The sequence below is a fragment of the Callorhinchus milii genome, unplaced genomic scaffold, assembly GCF_018977255.1.
Source record: "Callorhinchus milii isolate IMCB2004 unplaced genomic scaffold, IMCB_Cmil_1.0 Scaffold6, whole genome shotgun sequence".
In the NCBI taxonomy this organism is placed as follows: Eukaryota; Metazoa; Chordata; class Chondrichthyes; order Chimaeriformes; family Callorhinchidae; genus Callorhinchus; species Callorhinchus milii.
In genome coordinates, this window is record NW_024704747.1 from 27,460,320 (window position 1) to 27,476,488 (window position 16,169).

General features: G+C 37.1%; 1 protein-coding gene across 5 annotated transcripts in view; it reads right to left on the bottom strand.

The window, feature by feature from the left end:
• Positions 1-4,016: 4,016 nt before the first annotated feature.
• The window catches only part of tlk1a (tousled-like kinase 1a), a 44,448-nt gene continuing 32,295 nt past the window's right edge, over positions 4,017-16,169 (bottom strand). For 4 of the 5 annotated variants that reach the window (XM_007889959.2, XM_042336010.1, XM_042336007.1 and 1 more), the window contains 16 exons: positions 15,643-15,714; positions 14,794-14,889; positions 14,514-14,606; positions 13,097-13,207; positions 12,541-12,677; positions 12,263-12,451; positions 11,341-11,407; positions 10,875-10,972; positions 10,329-10,410; positions 9,643-9,734; positions 9,467-9,556; positions 8,479-8,648; positions 7,737-7,875; positions 6,875-6,986; positions 6,666-6,773; positions 4,017-5,594 (listed from right to left, as the gene is read on the bottom strand). In XM_007889959.2, the coding sequence (XP_007888150.1) occupies positions 5,427-5,594; positions 6,666-6,773; positions 6,875-6,986; positions 7,737-7,875; positions 8,479-8,648; positions 9,467-9,556; positions 9,643-9,734; positions 10,329-10,410; positions 10,875-10,972; positions 11,341-11,407; positions 12,263-12,451; positions 12,541-12,677; positions 13,097-13,207; positions 14,514-14,606; positions 14,794-14,889; positions 15,643-15,714 (1,824 nt within the window). In that variant the 3' untranslated portion in view covers positions 4,017-5,426. The remainder of the gene's footprint in view (positions 5,595-6,665; positions 6,774-6,874; positions 6,987-7,736; positions 7,876-8,478; positions 8,649-9,466; positions 9,557-9,642; positions 9,735-10,328; positions 10,411-10,874; positions 10,973-11,340; positions 11,408-12,262; positions 12,452-12,540; positions 12,678-13,096; positions 13,208-14,513; positions 14,607-14,793; positions 14,890-15,642; positions 15,715-16,169) is intronic. The other variant, XM_042336009.1, reaches the window with a different exon arrangement.

Consider the following 16,169-nt stretch of genomic DNA (forward strand, 5'->3'; position numbering starts at 1 on the left):
CTGTTATTTGAACATACCTGCACTACCCACTTGATAGCAATCTCACTGGAAACTCTGGCAACCGAATGTTATGGAAACTCCATAACATTAAACATTCAAGTCAGATAAAGTTCTTCGCCACTCGCGTTGGCTGAGACACGTTAGCTCCAGGGATTAAACTTGGAACCTTCCTACCCATTGTGGCCTGGTATCGGGGGTTATCAGATAACCCACCAGGGTGTGGTGTTTGGCCTCTTCGCAACGATTATTTTGAATAAATCTATTTAACCTGAGGAAATGCGTTTTCACAGTAACTTGTGACCAAGTCTAGACACTGAGAATTTTTCTCCCATTTTAAAAAGCAACCGTGTGGGGCAGTTAATTAGCATGTTATAACACATTGTTGAAAAACAAGTCGATGTGTTTAGTACCTCTCATATTACATGACATATGACATACTTCGCTAACATCAAACGGATAATACAGGGCTATACACCAACACTACAAACCTCAGCAGTTTCTACTCCCGAATGTGCTAGTCACAGCATTCTTTGTGCCAACTGTAAAGTTTCTGCTTATTCAGCGCGTTTGTTGTTGTAGTTTACTACAGAAGCTTTTGATAGCTTTGGTTTGGGGCTGTTTATGTCCATGTGGTAATGGGAGTGATTTAGTTTCACATGTTATCCAGTCACATCTGACGCTATTAATAATAATCCTTGGATTTGATATATTATTGTCATATTAAATATTTTATTTATATATTGTATAAAATGAGGCATAGGTGATTATTGAATATTTTTCTCAAGAGTGTCTAAGTTCCAATACTGTTGAGTGACCACAGCGTAACTACTTTGCGGCCTTGCATTCTGACCCAAATTGTCCCGACTCTGACTGAATGCTCAGCAGTTAAGAATGCGGTGACAGTCCACTCCCCAAAGTTCTGCCTCGTCTGCGTCGATGATGAGCGAATACGTGATTTACACGTGAAAAAGCTGTCCTCTTAAGAATGTGCGGTCTCCCTGGTTTCTGTATTTAAAAATACACTCAGCAATGTGACCTCATGTAATTAACTTGAAAGCTGCTGCATTGGATGAAAGTAAATAAGGTGAAGCTATTGTCCTTTGACAAGCGCTGGGATGTTTCCTGGATTATGTTTTTTGCAGTTTGTTACTAAGGTTTCATTAAGTTGTGTGTAATTTGTTTCGAATCACAATTCTATCACCCGCTGCCATCTTGCAATTGCAATTTAAAATCTGCTCTGACTTGTCAAGAATAAAACTTATCTTTAATACCTGCGCTGTAAATCTTTTTTCTCCATTCAGAGAAACAATATGGAGAAATCCTGTCTGAGCCATATGTTAACTCTGACGCACACAAACAAGTACAAGAAAATCTCAGTTTGTCCCGTGGTCTCTCTCTTGGCTTGAAATGAGAGCAGCTGTTTTGTCTACTAAGATATTTCACACAATGACACTACTATTTTTACTATTTTACTATTTTTCATATTTTCCTATTCATAGAATCATAGAATTATACAGCACAGAAGGAGGCCATTCGCCCCACCGTGTCTGTGCCAGCTCTTTCAAAAGCTTCCAAATCAATCCCACTCTCTTCCCATAGTCCTGCAAGCTCGACAACAAGTTTGTTGACAACAAACAGCAAATTGCATTTATATAGCACCTTTCACATCAGGAGAATGCGTTTCACCCACAAAATATACAGTCAATTCACTTTAAAGTGTGTTCTGTGAAGCTCTTTTGAGACGTATCAAAGACAGGGTAAGGCGCTATATCAAGTGCAAGGATTATTATTATGTCCAAAGATGTTTGCGTTCAAATAGTCACTACACTTTAGAGTGAATCCTCTGAAGCACTTTGAAATGTCCTCCTGCTAGAAAGGTGCTAAATCAAATGCAAGAATTTTTATTATGTTTTTCTTCTCCTATTTGGGATCCTGTTACTTCAGTTATTCAGCCATCTCTCTGCCTATTTGTGTTTGTCAGACAATATATTCATAAATCCCCTCAATTTATAAACAAAATCTGATGTGTGCAGTCCCGCAAGGAGGATTATACAGTAGTAACATACTGCCATAGCAACAGTACCAATTCAAGGCTATTCAAGGTGGCAATGGAATTAGAGTTCACTGTATCCTTTCAACTTCAAAGATGCATTCGTCCTCTAAAACCCAGTATATTTATTATTCTTATCTCACATGTTCTTCACACACACAATTTTCATAGCTACTACGGAGTATTCAAAATCTGAGAAACAGAAGGTGGATTTTAGTTACAAATGCTGAGAACTCACTCCAAATCACTTCTTTTTTTCCCCCCCCAATTACACAGGGAGGAACTCCTGATGCAGAAAGGATATGAGCGGTGGATAAATATTGGACGTTTTGAGGATATTGACTAGAAAACAAAAACCCCAAAATAAATCTCACTTTCAAATATGGTTTGGTACCAATACTAAATGTGGTTGTTTTAAAGTGATAATTAACTTGTGACCAGTAGGACTTTAAGAACATATCAGGAATATATGATCACGATTAGCAACACTGAGTGCCCAAAATGTATTTAATAGACATCGACAGCAGATATAAAGCTTCCTTCTCATCTCTATAGCCTGTGCCGTTTGTACTCTAACAAATAATGCACGTTTTGTATTTCCAGGTTCAAATGTTACTTCTTTTCACCACAAACTGGTAAAATTGCAGACAACTCTCTCTGCTCTGTGTCGTCAACACTGCATCCCAAGATAGGGAAGTGGTATCGAATGCCACAGTAGACACTTCAACAAAAACAAGATCTGCTGTTTTTTGTACAGTTCATCTCTGACAAACAGGCTTCGTACTTAGCCAAATAAGCAATCTACAACTTTTATTATGTTGATCACGGAGAGAATGGAACAAATATGACTTCAGTCTGAAAGCGACACTGATTTCAACTGTGTTGACAAATAATTGGTGAAAGATAATCACCAGAGGGAGATCCGATGGCAAACACATTTTACTGAAGGTTGTAGCAGTCACTTGAATGGATATTCTTCCACCAGGTGGAATTTTCTCCGCATTCTCATTATTTCCATTCATACTCAGTTGTTCCAGTGAAACTAACAGATGAACAAGTATGTGTTTCTTAATCTTGTATTAACTTCCTCATTTGGATGAGACGGAGAAGATTGAGCATTTCAGATGCAGGACCAAATATAGCAGAGTGTAACCCGTTGCACAAGTAGGCCAACCCAGCTTACTAACTGCACCAGGTTTCATCTCCTCAGTTGTGGATAACTTATTGGCATCCAGAAAAATAGCATAATTGACTCTTTAAATAAAAAACTCTGAATGCAGTACAACGATATTGCAGCACTGATAACTAACTGTACATCGTTCAATCACAAATTGGAAAAATTAACAAGCGTTTTCTAAATAGAGTTTGTGGACCCAAACACCCACAAAAGTGCAGGCCATGACATTGTTAGTTTTACAAACATATCAAACAAAATAAGCAGCGTCCTGGATTCTATGATGTCCCTTATTACACAATGGCCCACGCATGTTGCATGCAGTGATATAGCACAAATGGATAAAAATGTCAATGCAGTATTTAAGCTTTCACTACCCAGTATAACTTCATTATTCCAGACAGGCATTATGTTAAGGTAAACAGTTTAAGACTATTCTAGGACATAATTTTCATTTTATTCAATAACTGATCAAAATTACCAGAATTATATATATATACACAGTATGTTTATTTTGTAAATTCCCGTGTGAAGGGACTCCAGTTCTATGCAGGCAATTTTTCCAACAGTGGAAGAAGAGGAAATAAAAATAAAAAAAAAAACCAGAAAAGCTTAAGCCAGGAGCTGACCCAATAGCTGCAAGGCTACAGAATGACCACATTGATATTTCATACTCAGGCACAAAGTCTTTAGGGAAGAGGTGAGGGCAAAGAATGATAAATATGCATGAATCAATCAAGCATTATTTAAGTCTAAAGGCAGATTTTTTTTTTCCAGACGAAGCAAGCTGAATGAAATAGAATTTTGAATATTTATTACTGGTTTCAGCTACATTCTCTACAATTTCAGCAGCACCTTTTTATTGACAGTTAACGTATTTTATTTACAGTGAAAATGATGTAGCTTTTACACCAGCAACACAGGCAACAGCTTAATTGTACAACGTTAATAAAGCCTAGATGAACCAATTCTGTTTTTCGTTGCAAAGAGTACAAATTACATACAGGCATTCTACAATATGGAAGTAAAAACAAGCAGTAAGTGTACTGAACAGCAAGACTTTGCAGCTTACTGGGAATATTTGTAATTTGTACAGCGCAGAGGCAGTTTTCAGAATTTGTTTCATATCATATATATATATCTATACAGGAGAGAAATCAATTATTCTGCAAACATATTACAATCTCACTCACATTTGCAGTTTTTTCTCCCACACAGTTGCAAAATGGAATAATTTTAACAAATGAGTCAAGATTCGTCGATAAAATGGTCTCTATGTCTTCAAACGTTTCCTTTTTAAAAATCTGCCTAAAATGGTCTTATTTAATAGAAATTAAAGCCTTTTACATACCAGGTCTTTGTGGATAACGTATGTGTGGAGGCCAAATAATATTAACAAAAATAACAACGCCACCTAGCAGCAATGGTACACTCCAATGTTGGAATCAGAGACCCAATTAGTAAAACTAAACAAATAAAGCCGGATTTTTACACAGCCTGTACAGAATCAAAACTGCTGTAACTTAGGAATAAGGTAAATATAATGAAATCATTTACAACAATATAAAACAATGCTATTTTACTATTATTCTGCACAGTACATTCTACAGTTTGACCTATAAATACACCAGCTGCTTATAGTAGCTTCAATATGCAAATGTTCTTGTGCATTTTGCAGGTTTACAAAAGCTACTACAATCTTTCTTTACATAATTTTTTTATTGGGGTGGACTGTTGGATTTCTGCATTTTGCCTTCTTTGTGCTCAAACACCTCATTGTAGGCTTATTCTAAACCAAAACAGTATTAAGTATTAAAAATAGTCCCAAATTCATTAGACTACTATATACAGTGTTCCCAAAAAAAGAGGGTGAACAAACAATTTAACTTTTGAACACAAAGGCTGCTTGATGGGGGGGGGGGGGGAGGGACTGAGTTTTACTGTCACTTTTGGAAGTGCAGCTTTACTGTTGTCCATAGTTCAATTTCATTTAAGAAGTAGATCAAAATCAAAGGATTCAAAATATGTTAACATGAGCACATCTCCTTGATCATTCCACTGCCTCTTTCTTCTCCGTTCTCTTCTCTCCTTCTTGCCTGCCTTTTCCTCCGAGAGAGGAAAAAATACGAGTTACGACACCCTGCAGAAAGTTAGGTCTGGAAAGAAGCTTTACAATACTAGTCAGCCTGACAAAAATAAGTCTCAATAACAGATGGTGCTTGATGTTGGAGGAACAGGAAGAGTAGTCATGTGTAGATTCCCTGAAGAATTTGACCTTCGCATATGAGGGAGAAGATAGGCATCATTAGCCAGGAGGTGGACATCAAAACGGTCTTCTTTGCGGTAAGCTAAACAACGCCGTATGAAACCCTGGAATAATAGACGTTTTACATTTTATTGTTGTAAAGATTTGCTAATTACTGTAGATAACAGAAGCTGGGAAGTGTACAACAGTGTTATAACGTGACACAATGACAATACAACTACTGGTGCAAGGGTTTTAAAGTTAGTTCAATACATTGTATTGTGCATGATGACCTGATATGTTTCTGCATTCTTTTTACATACACAATGGGGCGGGTGTCAATTAGTGTGATTGAGCTCTCTACTGTAATGTAAGAGATACACGAGTTACCCCGACAACAATCTCTCACATAGTGTCAGCTACACTCAGTTGCCGCCACCTCTCTCTCACCTCGGAATGAGAAAGTTGTGGGTTCCAGCCCCATTAGAATAATAATAATAATAATAATAATCCTTGCATTTGATATAGCGCTTTTCACGTCGGGAGGACGTCCCAAAGCGCTTCACAGCACACTGTAAAGTGAATTGACTGTATATTTGTGGGCGAACGTGGCAGCCAATTGCGCACAGCAATGTCCCACAAACAGTCGTAGATTGAAAATGACCAATTTATTATTGTTTTTTTTGGTTTTGGAGGGATTATTATTAGGCTCTGTGTGGAGTAAGGAAACTTGCCCAAGGTTTCGCCCTCTGCCTGGAATTGAACTCAGGTCTCTCACTTGCAAAGCGAGTGCTCTAACCACTGAGCTAGAGGACTCCAATGAAGGTTGAGGTGAGAGAGGCGGTGAAGGAGGATAGAGTGATCAAGGAGGATGAGGAGATAGAATATCATTAGTGACTTTGACCAAAGTTGTTTCTGTGCTGTGGGCGGAAATCCTTAGAAGCCTTAAGCTCATTTAGACATAGCACTGGGAGAGCGTTGCATTGTCAGAAGTGCCACACCGGCCAGCCAATAAACAGTCACTACACTTTTCTGAACACTCTGTGAAGCACTTTGAGACATTTGGACACTATAAGGTACTATATCAAATACAAGTATTATTTTTGTATTAACTCTAAACCGGAGTATTTGATAAACACATACAGAAAGAAAATCCGAACAAGACATTTACATTAAAACAAAGTTTGGCCGGTTACCTTTGCTTCATTGCTAACAACTGGCTTAACAGGGAATTGAACTTCTGTTGCTTTCAATATTGTATTTTCTTGCAAGATGTCCTGCTGTGACTGGTTGTGACCAAATGGCTGAAAATGTTCAAACAATCATTTAGATACAGGCATAAATCATGTCCAGAAATAGCAACAACCTTGTAATTACACAACAAACTTTAACATAAACCTCTTACCTTTCGTCCATAAAGACACTGGAAGAAAATAACTCCTACAGACCAAACGTCAACTTTATTTGAAATCTTGGGTGGCTCTTTTCCTACTACAAAACATTCAGGAGGCAAGTACCTGGGGAAAAAAAAGAGGAGATATTGATTACTTTGCACAAAATATTTACACAAAATATTACACTCAACCCCCAGTTATCCGGACTCAAAAGTATCTGGAATTTGGACTTCGCTGGATTGGGTACAGAATTAAAAAAAAATTAAATCCACCCCACCAATTCCAAATGCCCGCCAGTCCATCCCTCCTAACGAACACCCACAACATGCCAGGTGATGCCCACAGCTCAACACAGATTGGTTTTGCAGAGGGCATCAACACAGCTGCATCAAATCAGAGGGGAGTAAGGAATCACGCAATTTTTTTGTCTATTTTATTTATTTAAAATTCATTTTTATTCATTTTAAACGTTAGGGAGGATTTTTATTTTCTTCGTTTTAAATGTTCAGATTAGGATTAACACTTGAGACTATTCTGCAAAACGTAACCATAATGGCATACTTTCCTCTACGCTGTGCATGTTCACAACAAGTGACATCAGGGCAGACTGAATGACCCAGAAGGCAACTATCTTAGGTCAAGAGCGAGCTACCAACCATGTTACCATGCCGGTTATGCTCATATGCCGGTGAATAGGGTTCACATGGCAACTTCCAAAAGTTAATGGCTTTGAAACTTTGGTCACTTCTGACGACTAGGTGACAATATTTTTTTAAGGCCGTTTAATCTCAGTACCCATATCCAAATAACATACCCAAACTGTGAATGAAACATTGTTTCAAGAATTCTTCTCTGAAGTATGCAAGAGATTACCAGTAAGTTCCTGCTCCTTGTGAGGTCAGATCCATTCCATCCACTGCATTGTAATTGTCATCATCCATAATTTTTGATAGGCCAAAATCAGTAATTTTTATTTCTCCACATGCAGTTCCGTCGACCAAAAGGATATTACCTGAAGACAAAGTTAAGATATTTAATGTTATCTATACCTGAGGTCAGAGGTGTTCAACTTGGTTACGACAACAACGTGCACATCACCCTCCACACAGGGCAGCGTCTCAGAGCGCTTAACAGTGGCAGAGCCCGACACCGAGCCCTGGGTGGGCGGGGGGGGGGGGAGGGTGGCCATAAGCACGGTCGAAGAGGAAGATCTTCAGACGGGACTTGAAAAAGGGGAGAGAGGGGGCAAGGCGGAGGGATTGAGGGAGAGTTGTTCAGGAGAATGCTCAACGTTTGAGTTTCAAATTTAAGTTTTGTTCTATCTGATCCTTCAAAACATCTTGCCCCTTTTTTTTTAAAAAAAACCCTGAAAATAACCCAGAAACAATGGAATAATAAGTATCAGAGAATTTGCAATCTTAATTACTTCACATGTGCTCTTTTCACCTTCCCCATTCAACAGAATCAAGGTGATCAGATTATCCACCTTCCTAATTATAATCAAGGTTCTACTATAATGTTGGATACCAAGTACAGAGATCGTGAACATCTGAATGTGCCAGGTTATAAGACAGAAAATTGATAGTCATTCTTTCGGCATGTAACGTGAACTTACCAGGCTTTAGATCATAGTGTATAATGGGAGGCTTGATCTCATTTAGATACCGCAATGCGTTTGCTATCTGCATTACAATAGACCTCGCTTCCTTCTCAGACATCAACTTGTGCTGCTTCAGGTAGAAGTCTAAATCATTTCCTTCACAGTATTCTAAAACCGTACAAAACCTGAGAAAAGACAATTTACATTTTATTGTACATGTCCTTCATAAGTGCAGCTCTAGTAACCCTTACAACTGCATTACTTTAGCAATCCTTACAAAGGTCATCAACACTATTGGCTAAAACAGTTCTAAATCATTGTGAATTTGTAGAGTCCTGTAGCTCAGTGGTTAGAGCACTCGCTTTGCAAGTGAGAGACCTGAGTTCAATTCCAGGCAGAGGGCGAAACCTTGGGCAAGTTTCCTTACTCCACACAGAGCCTAATAATAATCCCTCCAAAACCAAAACCAATAATAAATTAGTCATTTTCAATCTACGACTGTTTGTGGGACATTGCTGTGCGCAATTGGCTGCCGCGTTCGCCCACAAATATACAGTCAATTCACTTTACAGTGTGTTCTGTGAAGCGCTTTGGGACGTCCTCCCGACGTGAAAAGCGCGATATCAAATGCAAGGATTATTATTATTATTATTATTAATCCTATTGTGCCTACAATCTGATCAAACTAACAACTTCATAATGGCAGTTTTTCCTGATACATTTGCAACCATAACATTTGAAAGATTCTTTAATTAAATAGTTCTCCATTTATCCATTTCAAGGCTAATAATTAGAGAACAACAGCCATTGCACTGTGTGGTGCTTTGAGACATCCCAACATGAATGGCTCTATGTCAAATGTAAGGATTATTTTACCCAACATCTAATAGAGCAAGTGATTGTTGAAGAATCTAGTGACAGCATCCTACAATAAACAACTGTTTTCCAATATATGGGACAGATATTCACATTCTGAAAATTACCTCAAATTACATAGACTTACGTGTCTGTATCCAGGGAGAAATAGTCGTATAATTTAACTATTCGGGGATGATCCAATTCTTTATGTATTCGGTATTCTCTGCAGGCATGTCTGTAATTAAAGTAATTAAAATCAGGCAAAGGATTCTCTGGGTTCTTCATCTGAACAATGAAAATGGTTGTAGTTTCAGAACCTACTTGTGATAGTTTTCCTTCTTTTCTTCCCTCCAGTTTTTGTTCAATTGATGAATCTTTACTGCTGCATACCGCTGCTCAATCAAATCAAAGGCCTAACGCAAATATGGAAAAATTATACTTTGCACAATAACCACAAGTCTCAAAGTTAATTAAGGTTCAAAATGGTCCAAAAGTATCCTATTTAGATTTGAATTATTTAAAAAAGGAAATGAACCTCAATTAAAAACCCTGCAAATACAACAATGTTGAAACACTTTATTGTTATACAAGGGCTCCTGGCTGAAAATTCCACCACATCTTAGCTATCAACACTATTTTATCTTCACATTCAAGATTGGGTTGTAGAAATTTCTTAAATCTCGTCCTATTCTGGAAGCTAATGCTATGCGGTCCCCCCCAAAAAGCTTTCAAACAATTACAATTGAACTGAAAAATGTTCCAAAATTCTGTGTGGACCTTGAATTTTTGGTGGAATTCTGGCCAATCAATCATAGCTATACAACAACAAATGACACTAATACACATGACAAATTACACAATAACACAGCATCCTCACTTCCCCTTTAGCAGTCAAACCCAAGTGCCATGTTGAACACTCAAATAACCTTATTTTGACATTCAGATTCCTTTAATATACAGTGTATATCTCAAGCTGATCAACCCACCATTAATTAGCATGTACCTACCTTATATACTTCACTGAAGCCACCTCGACCCAGCAAATGTAGCAATAAATATCTCTCGTTCAGCGTAGGATGATCTTTAAATCTATAAATAGTTATAAACCTTGTAAATACTATGGTATCAGCTAAACACTCCAGCAAACAACGATTAGAATGTTTAATCTACAGCAGGAAATCATAAAAAGCGCCGAGACAAGCAAAGCATTGGAATAAGAGAAGTTCATTTCCTTGTACACGGAACATTTTCTAATAGTATAACCATGAACACCATACGATTCTTATACTATACTTTTGAACACACTAGAATTATTAGCCCACCAGTCAGCTGATAACACCCAGAAAAGCTGAGCACAGCTAGATATTCCTCCATTATACAAACTATCCCACAGCTGAAGCAATAATTTCTCTTCATTTTAGCTGCTTTAAATAATGTACTCCCTCTAAACCAGTCTCCTTTTAAATGATGTTATTCACAATTATGGTTCAAATACAATCATGGCAACAATCTTTACGTAAGGCAGATTTTTTTTTCCTCTTGCAGCTACTTACTGTGAGCTGTCCTCATTATTTATTCGTTTAAGTTCACGTATGTGCAGATTTCGGACTCGTTCTAGGCGTTCAAGTTCTGCTTGAATTTCAGCTTCCTCCTGATAATAACAAAGAGAAACAGATTTGAACACTCCTTATCTCCTCAATCACTTAAAAAGTATTTATTATGCTTTATTATGGGGGAATAATTAACAGTTCTTTCCCCAGTCAATTAATATATTAGACAATGCACAGCAAAATAAACCAAATTACTGATTGACAGAATCCTATCTTGAGTTTCATCTCAGTTCTTTAAAAGTCTAAGGAACAGCAATGTGCCTGCCAAGTTTCACAAACAAATTACAGTTATTCCACTTTACAGTATATTCTAGTAAAGCGCTTTGAGACATCTCAAAGACGTGTTATATCAAATGCAAGGGTTATATTACACCAGTCACTCAGCAAAATTAAAACACTAAAAACAAACCTTCTTAAGGTGTCCTAATCTAAGTTTAAAGATCTCTTCCTGTTCGTGATACTCTGCTACCGTCAATCTGGATAGAAAAGAAAATTGGGATTTAAATTACCAGTTAACTTTTTTTCCCTCCTCACAAACAATACAATTTATGTTTCCTTTTTTTTGTTAAAACCACCTCCAATATCCTAATCCCCTTGCTAAGAGGTATGGCTGTTGTGAAACACTGGATGCCTACAAAATAGAAATAACACTTTACAGTACATCCTGTGAAGTACTTTGAGATGTCCTCCTGACATGAAAGGCGCAATATCAAATGTAAGGATTATTTTATCTTGTTGGCATCCATACTCATGCTACTATAAATGTGGTTTGCTACTAAACTCCTGATTGATTAGGTTCCAAATATGCAGAACATTGTGTACCCATTGCTCATAAATTAATATACTACTTCCACTCCTATCAGTGTGTTTTAGCACTGTGCCAATTACAGCCAAATTCCTAGAACCAGCAACTTGAATCATGTTGTCAAAGTGATCGATAAACGTGGAACACCCCCCTCTCTGCCAGAATTGACAGACGAGTATCTGGAAACAAGTTGATTTGTGCACAGTTGGGGAAACTAACTTTTAAACGCCAACTACTCCAGTTTAACCAGGTGATAACTTGTTGGGAGGTTTGAAAAGTTTTAATCAGATTTAAACATCTTTCATAATAAAATGAAACAAAACCAGAGAAAATATGGAAACCCCCAAAGTTCAAATCCTTTAGTGCAAGGATTTTAATATGAAGCAGAAGTAAAAAGTTAAACCATCTTGGATCAAATGTCTACTGGAAAGGAATGTATAAGGCAGAATGTATGGAATTCTTTCTGGGCTGACCTGTTGCATGTAACAGTTTATATTGTGCTTCAAAATAAAGGGTTCACACTTACAACTGTGGAAGGTGTGGTCTGACAAAAGGATCATTTTCCGCACCATTTACAGCTTTTGTTTTACGTTGTTTTTGCTCAGAGTTTACTGCAGGGGCTTGTGAATTCTGGGTCGGAGGAGGTTTCCTCTTCGCTAGTAGTTTTCTTTGTCTTTCAATTTCTTCCCTCTGCTGGTTTATCCACTCCTGCTGTCTATTCGAAAACGGTGTAAAAGTTAGGCAAACGCCAGAAATACATTTTCAAAAATGAGACGAGCAACAAATACGCAAACTTTCACTTACTTTACAAGATTCTGAAATGCATAGCCATCGGTCCATTGTTCAGTGAATGACGCACCGTGTCGAACTGTAGTGAAGTGGCCCAGGCGTAACCTGTCCTGCATGCTCTTCTCTCTGCTAGCTTGCTTTTCTTGCTTACTCTTAAGAGTTAAGAAAAAAAATCAAATCGTAGTTAGGATGCTATTCGGCTTATCGGACATTGCTGCGAGCATTTTGTTCACAAAATACAGTCAACACTACTTTACAGTATATCCTGTGAAGCGCTTTGAGACGTCTCAACGACGTGATAAGGCGCCATATCAAGTATTATTATCATAAGAAAATGATAAACGATGAAGCTTAGATGAAAATAAATTTAAACAGCAAAAACAATTCTACCAGTTGACAAATACGCTAAGAGCATGATTTTTAACAGCAAAAGAAAATCTTGATTGTTGCCCTTTGTAATACATAAATAGTAAAAGTTTTTTTTTACTTACTGTGTAAACTTTAAAATGTATTAAAAAATGTATTAAAAAAGTTTACTGTGTAAACAACAGATTGTAAGAGTCAATCTCACCTTTTCAATCAACAGCTTTTTGCTCATTGTCATGCACTTGTTTAACCGTTCTTTGTACTTCTCGAGCAGTTTTTGCTGTTCATCTATTTGCCTTCTTAGATCACAATTAGCCTGTAAAAATTACCAATGATTTTCTCTGTTCAAAATAATAAAACATGAATACCGCATTGCCACAAAAATTCACTCACTTTACAAGATTTGAGCTCTCTTGAATTGGGTATGAACACAAATTCCCTGCTTGAAAGTTTAAAACAATACATGAAAGGGAAAAACTAGGAAACATGGCAGCTAAATTTATTACAGGTATGCCTTTGAACATTTTAATACACACACATATTGCATTAATCAACATCCTGAATTAAGCATGAAATTATAAGGCTCCTTGGCCTATCAAACCTATCAAGTGGTGAGAAAATTCAGCTTATTGTTCAATGGTGAGACATTCAGTTTATTGCCCAATAGCTTGTGCCATGGCAACCCACTTTCCATTCTTTTGTACAAGGTAAATGTTTAAATTATTGAACACCTTGTTAATTCATGTTCTACTTATAGTGCTGTAGACAATTTGCTGAGACAGCAGTAAACTGATTAAAAGAGGGAAAGATAGTATTGACGTTTTGCCCACTTTCACAAGGGCTAGAAGAGAGCTCTGCAAATGTACATGCACCACAAACACAATTACCCTTCAATAACATTAATAACAGTTACTTAAAAATTGAAAGCCCAAAACATTTAAGGGCCAAAATTTGGATAAAGAAATTGATTTGCACCTCCTGCACTGATACTGCAATCAATTTCCTGTCAAAATATAGTATTGCTTATTTTGAGGTAAAGCCTCCTTTAGGCTGGTTTGAAAGTCGTTTGACTGTATGGGAGGAATTGCAGGAAAGGAAGGAGGCATTGAACAGGTGGATGAAACCTAACATCCGGGTTATTTTTCAGCCTTCCAGGTGGCGTAACTTAATTAGTAGTGCAAGAATACGTTGGTAATAGACACCAATAAGCAATATTCACAAACTGGATTTGTTGCATTAAATGAGAAATTCACAAAGGGAAAGTGGGAAATCCCAGTAGCAATTGTTGGCATTTCTCTATCTTTTTTAAAATGCATCTGGAAGGTTCAAACTACAATATGCATCACTGCAGAGATCAAACCAAGCTGGAGAATGACTGCAATGAAGGCCCAACATTACTCTTCACACATTGGGTTAGATGTTATGTCATGCCCAGAGGTTTAACGGGATTTATTGGAAACTTGCTCAACGACCCAAATATTTTTGCCATGACCAGACTGACTGACATGATCTATCCAGTACACTGGTCTACTCTTCCTAAACTAAATTTCTCCTTGGATCATAAATTGGATATGCACTGAATATCAATTAAACAAAATGCCAGCGGAATTGCTTTTACTTACCCTTAGCAAGTCATCTATTCGGCCTTCTTTCTTTTCCAGGTCTAAATTCTTATTAGTTTCCAGTGCAGCTAATTTTACCATGGTTAAGTCGGTCTTTCAAAAAAATAGTAATTGGGCTATTACAATACCAGTTAACAACATACATACTGACACAAAGCAAGTCTTACCAGCAATCCAGTCTATCATTCTGAATCCATTACAATTATTGCCACAACTAGTAATTCATTTAAAAATTGCCATAACGCATACCCTTCACTCATTGCTGCTCAATAGCATGTACCTGAGTCGTCTTGCAGTAGACAGGAGTTTGCTTTAGTTGTGGAACACAGAGGTCTCCAAAAGCTAATGCAGTAGGAGATGGACTATTCTGCCGAAGCTGAAACAAAAATGAGAAGATGTTTTTCATGCTTGGAATTCTCCTGCAGTTATTTCTTACTGCAAAATAGCTGGTAAATGATAAATACAGGCAAGAGCACAACACCTATTGTTTAGTCTATTAAATTTGAACATACCTCACACTCTTAACATATGTCTTGCTTATTATGCTGTCAACAGAATCCCATAGCCAAATAATTTCTTATTTTACAATCAAAAACTTCAATCAGGATCTGAGCGTGATAAGGGCAAATATTCCAAAACACAGCATTGCTTTTTTTCAAGTGGGATTTTGGCTTGAAAACACCTCTACACCTCAAACTCTAATTTGCACAAAACGCAGGTCAACCAAGAAAAGCATCTTGGATAACCGTTAGGCTGCTTGTCTCGTCTCCTTAAGCCAGAAGGTCCCCCATATACATCTCTTTTCATCAGTTCAGCGCCACACTCCCCATCCTCCCACTCTAATGCTATCAAATTAAAAGCTAAATAAACCCACCAGGATTCCAAGCCAGAACTTTCTGGTTCAATTCCAGTGGTCAACTGAATGAGCTCCTCTGTTACAGTGTTTTTGCATAAGGGAGGAACCATACCAGCGTACTTCAACTTAAAAGGTTATTCTGATTAACTTCCAGAACAAAAATAAAGCAAAGGAATCTCATGAGATTAGATCATTTTAGGTACGGTTTTCTTCATTATTAGACTTTAATTCTTGTATAATAATCTTTGCATTTGATATAGATACAAAACTTACAGATGAATTCTGAGGAGATCGAATTGAAGGTGGTACACCTCTCACTGGGCTTGTTCCATTGCCACCTGTATACTGCAAATTAAAGAGAAAATATGATATCATCCCATATTTACTCCAGTAAACATCAAAAAATGGAAGTTCTCTCCAGAAATAGCATTTTATACAAAACCTTAATGTATTTATAAGATCGTCAAAGATTGATGTAAACTATATAAATACCTATTGTTGTAAATAAAGTCATACAAATGTCTCTTACAATTAACAAAATATTTAGATTGTTATGTATGGAAAGCTATTTACCTTCAATATGGGAAACTCAGCACAAAGCATATACAATTACGTTATAGGTTGAAGACCAATTATAGCAATAATTGTCATGTATAAATTTAGTGCAGTGATTGGAAAAAAAAGTCGAAGTTGTACATGCAGATATTACAGATATTTAACTTTAGAATTTCTAGTTTTAACAAACAAAGCAAAAATTTATTTTTCTTTATATCCGAGACAAAATGCAGTAAAAATGTTAA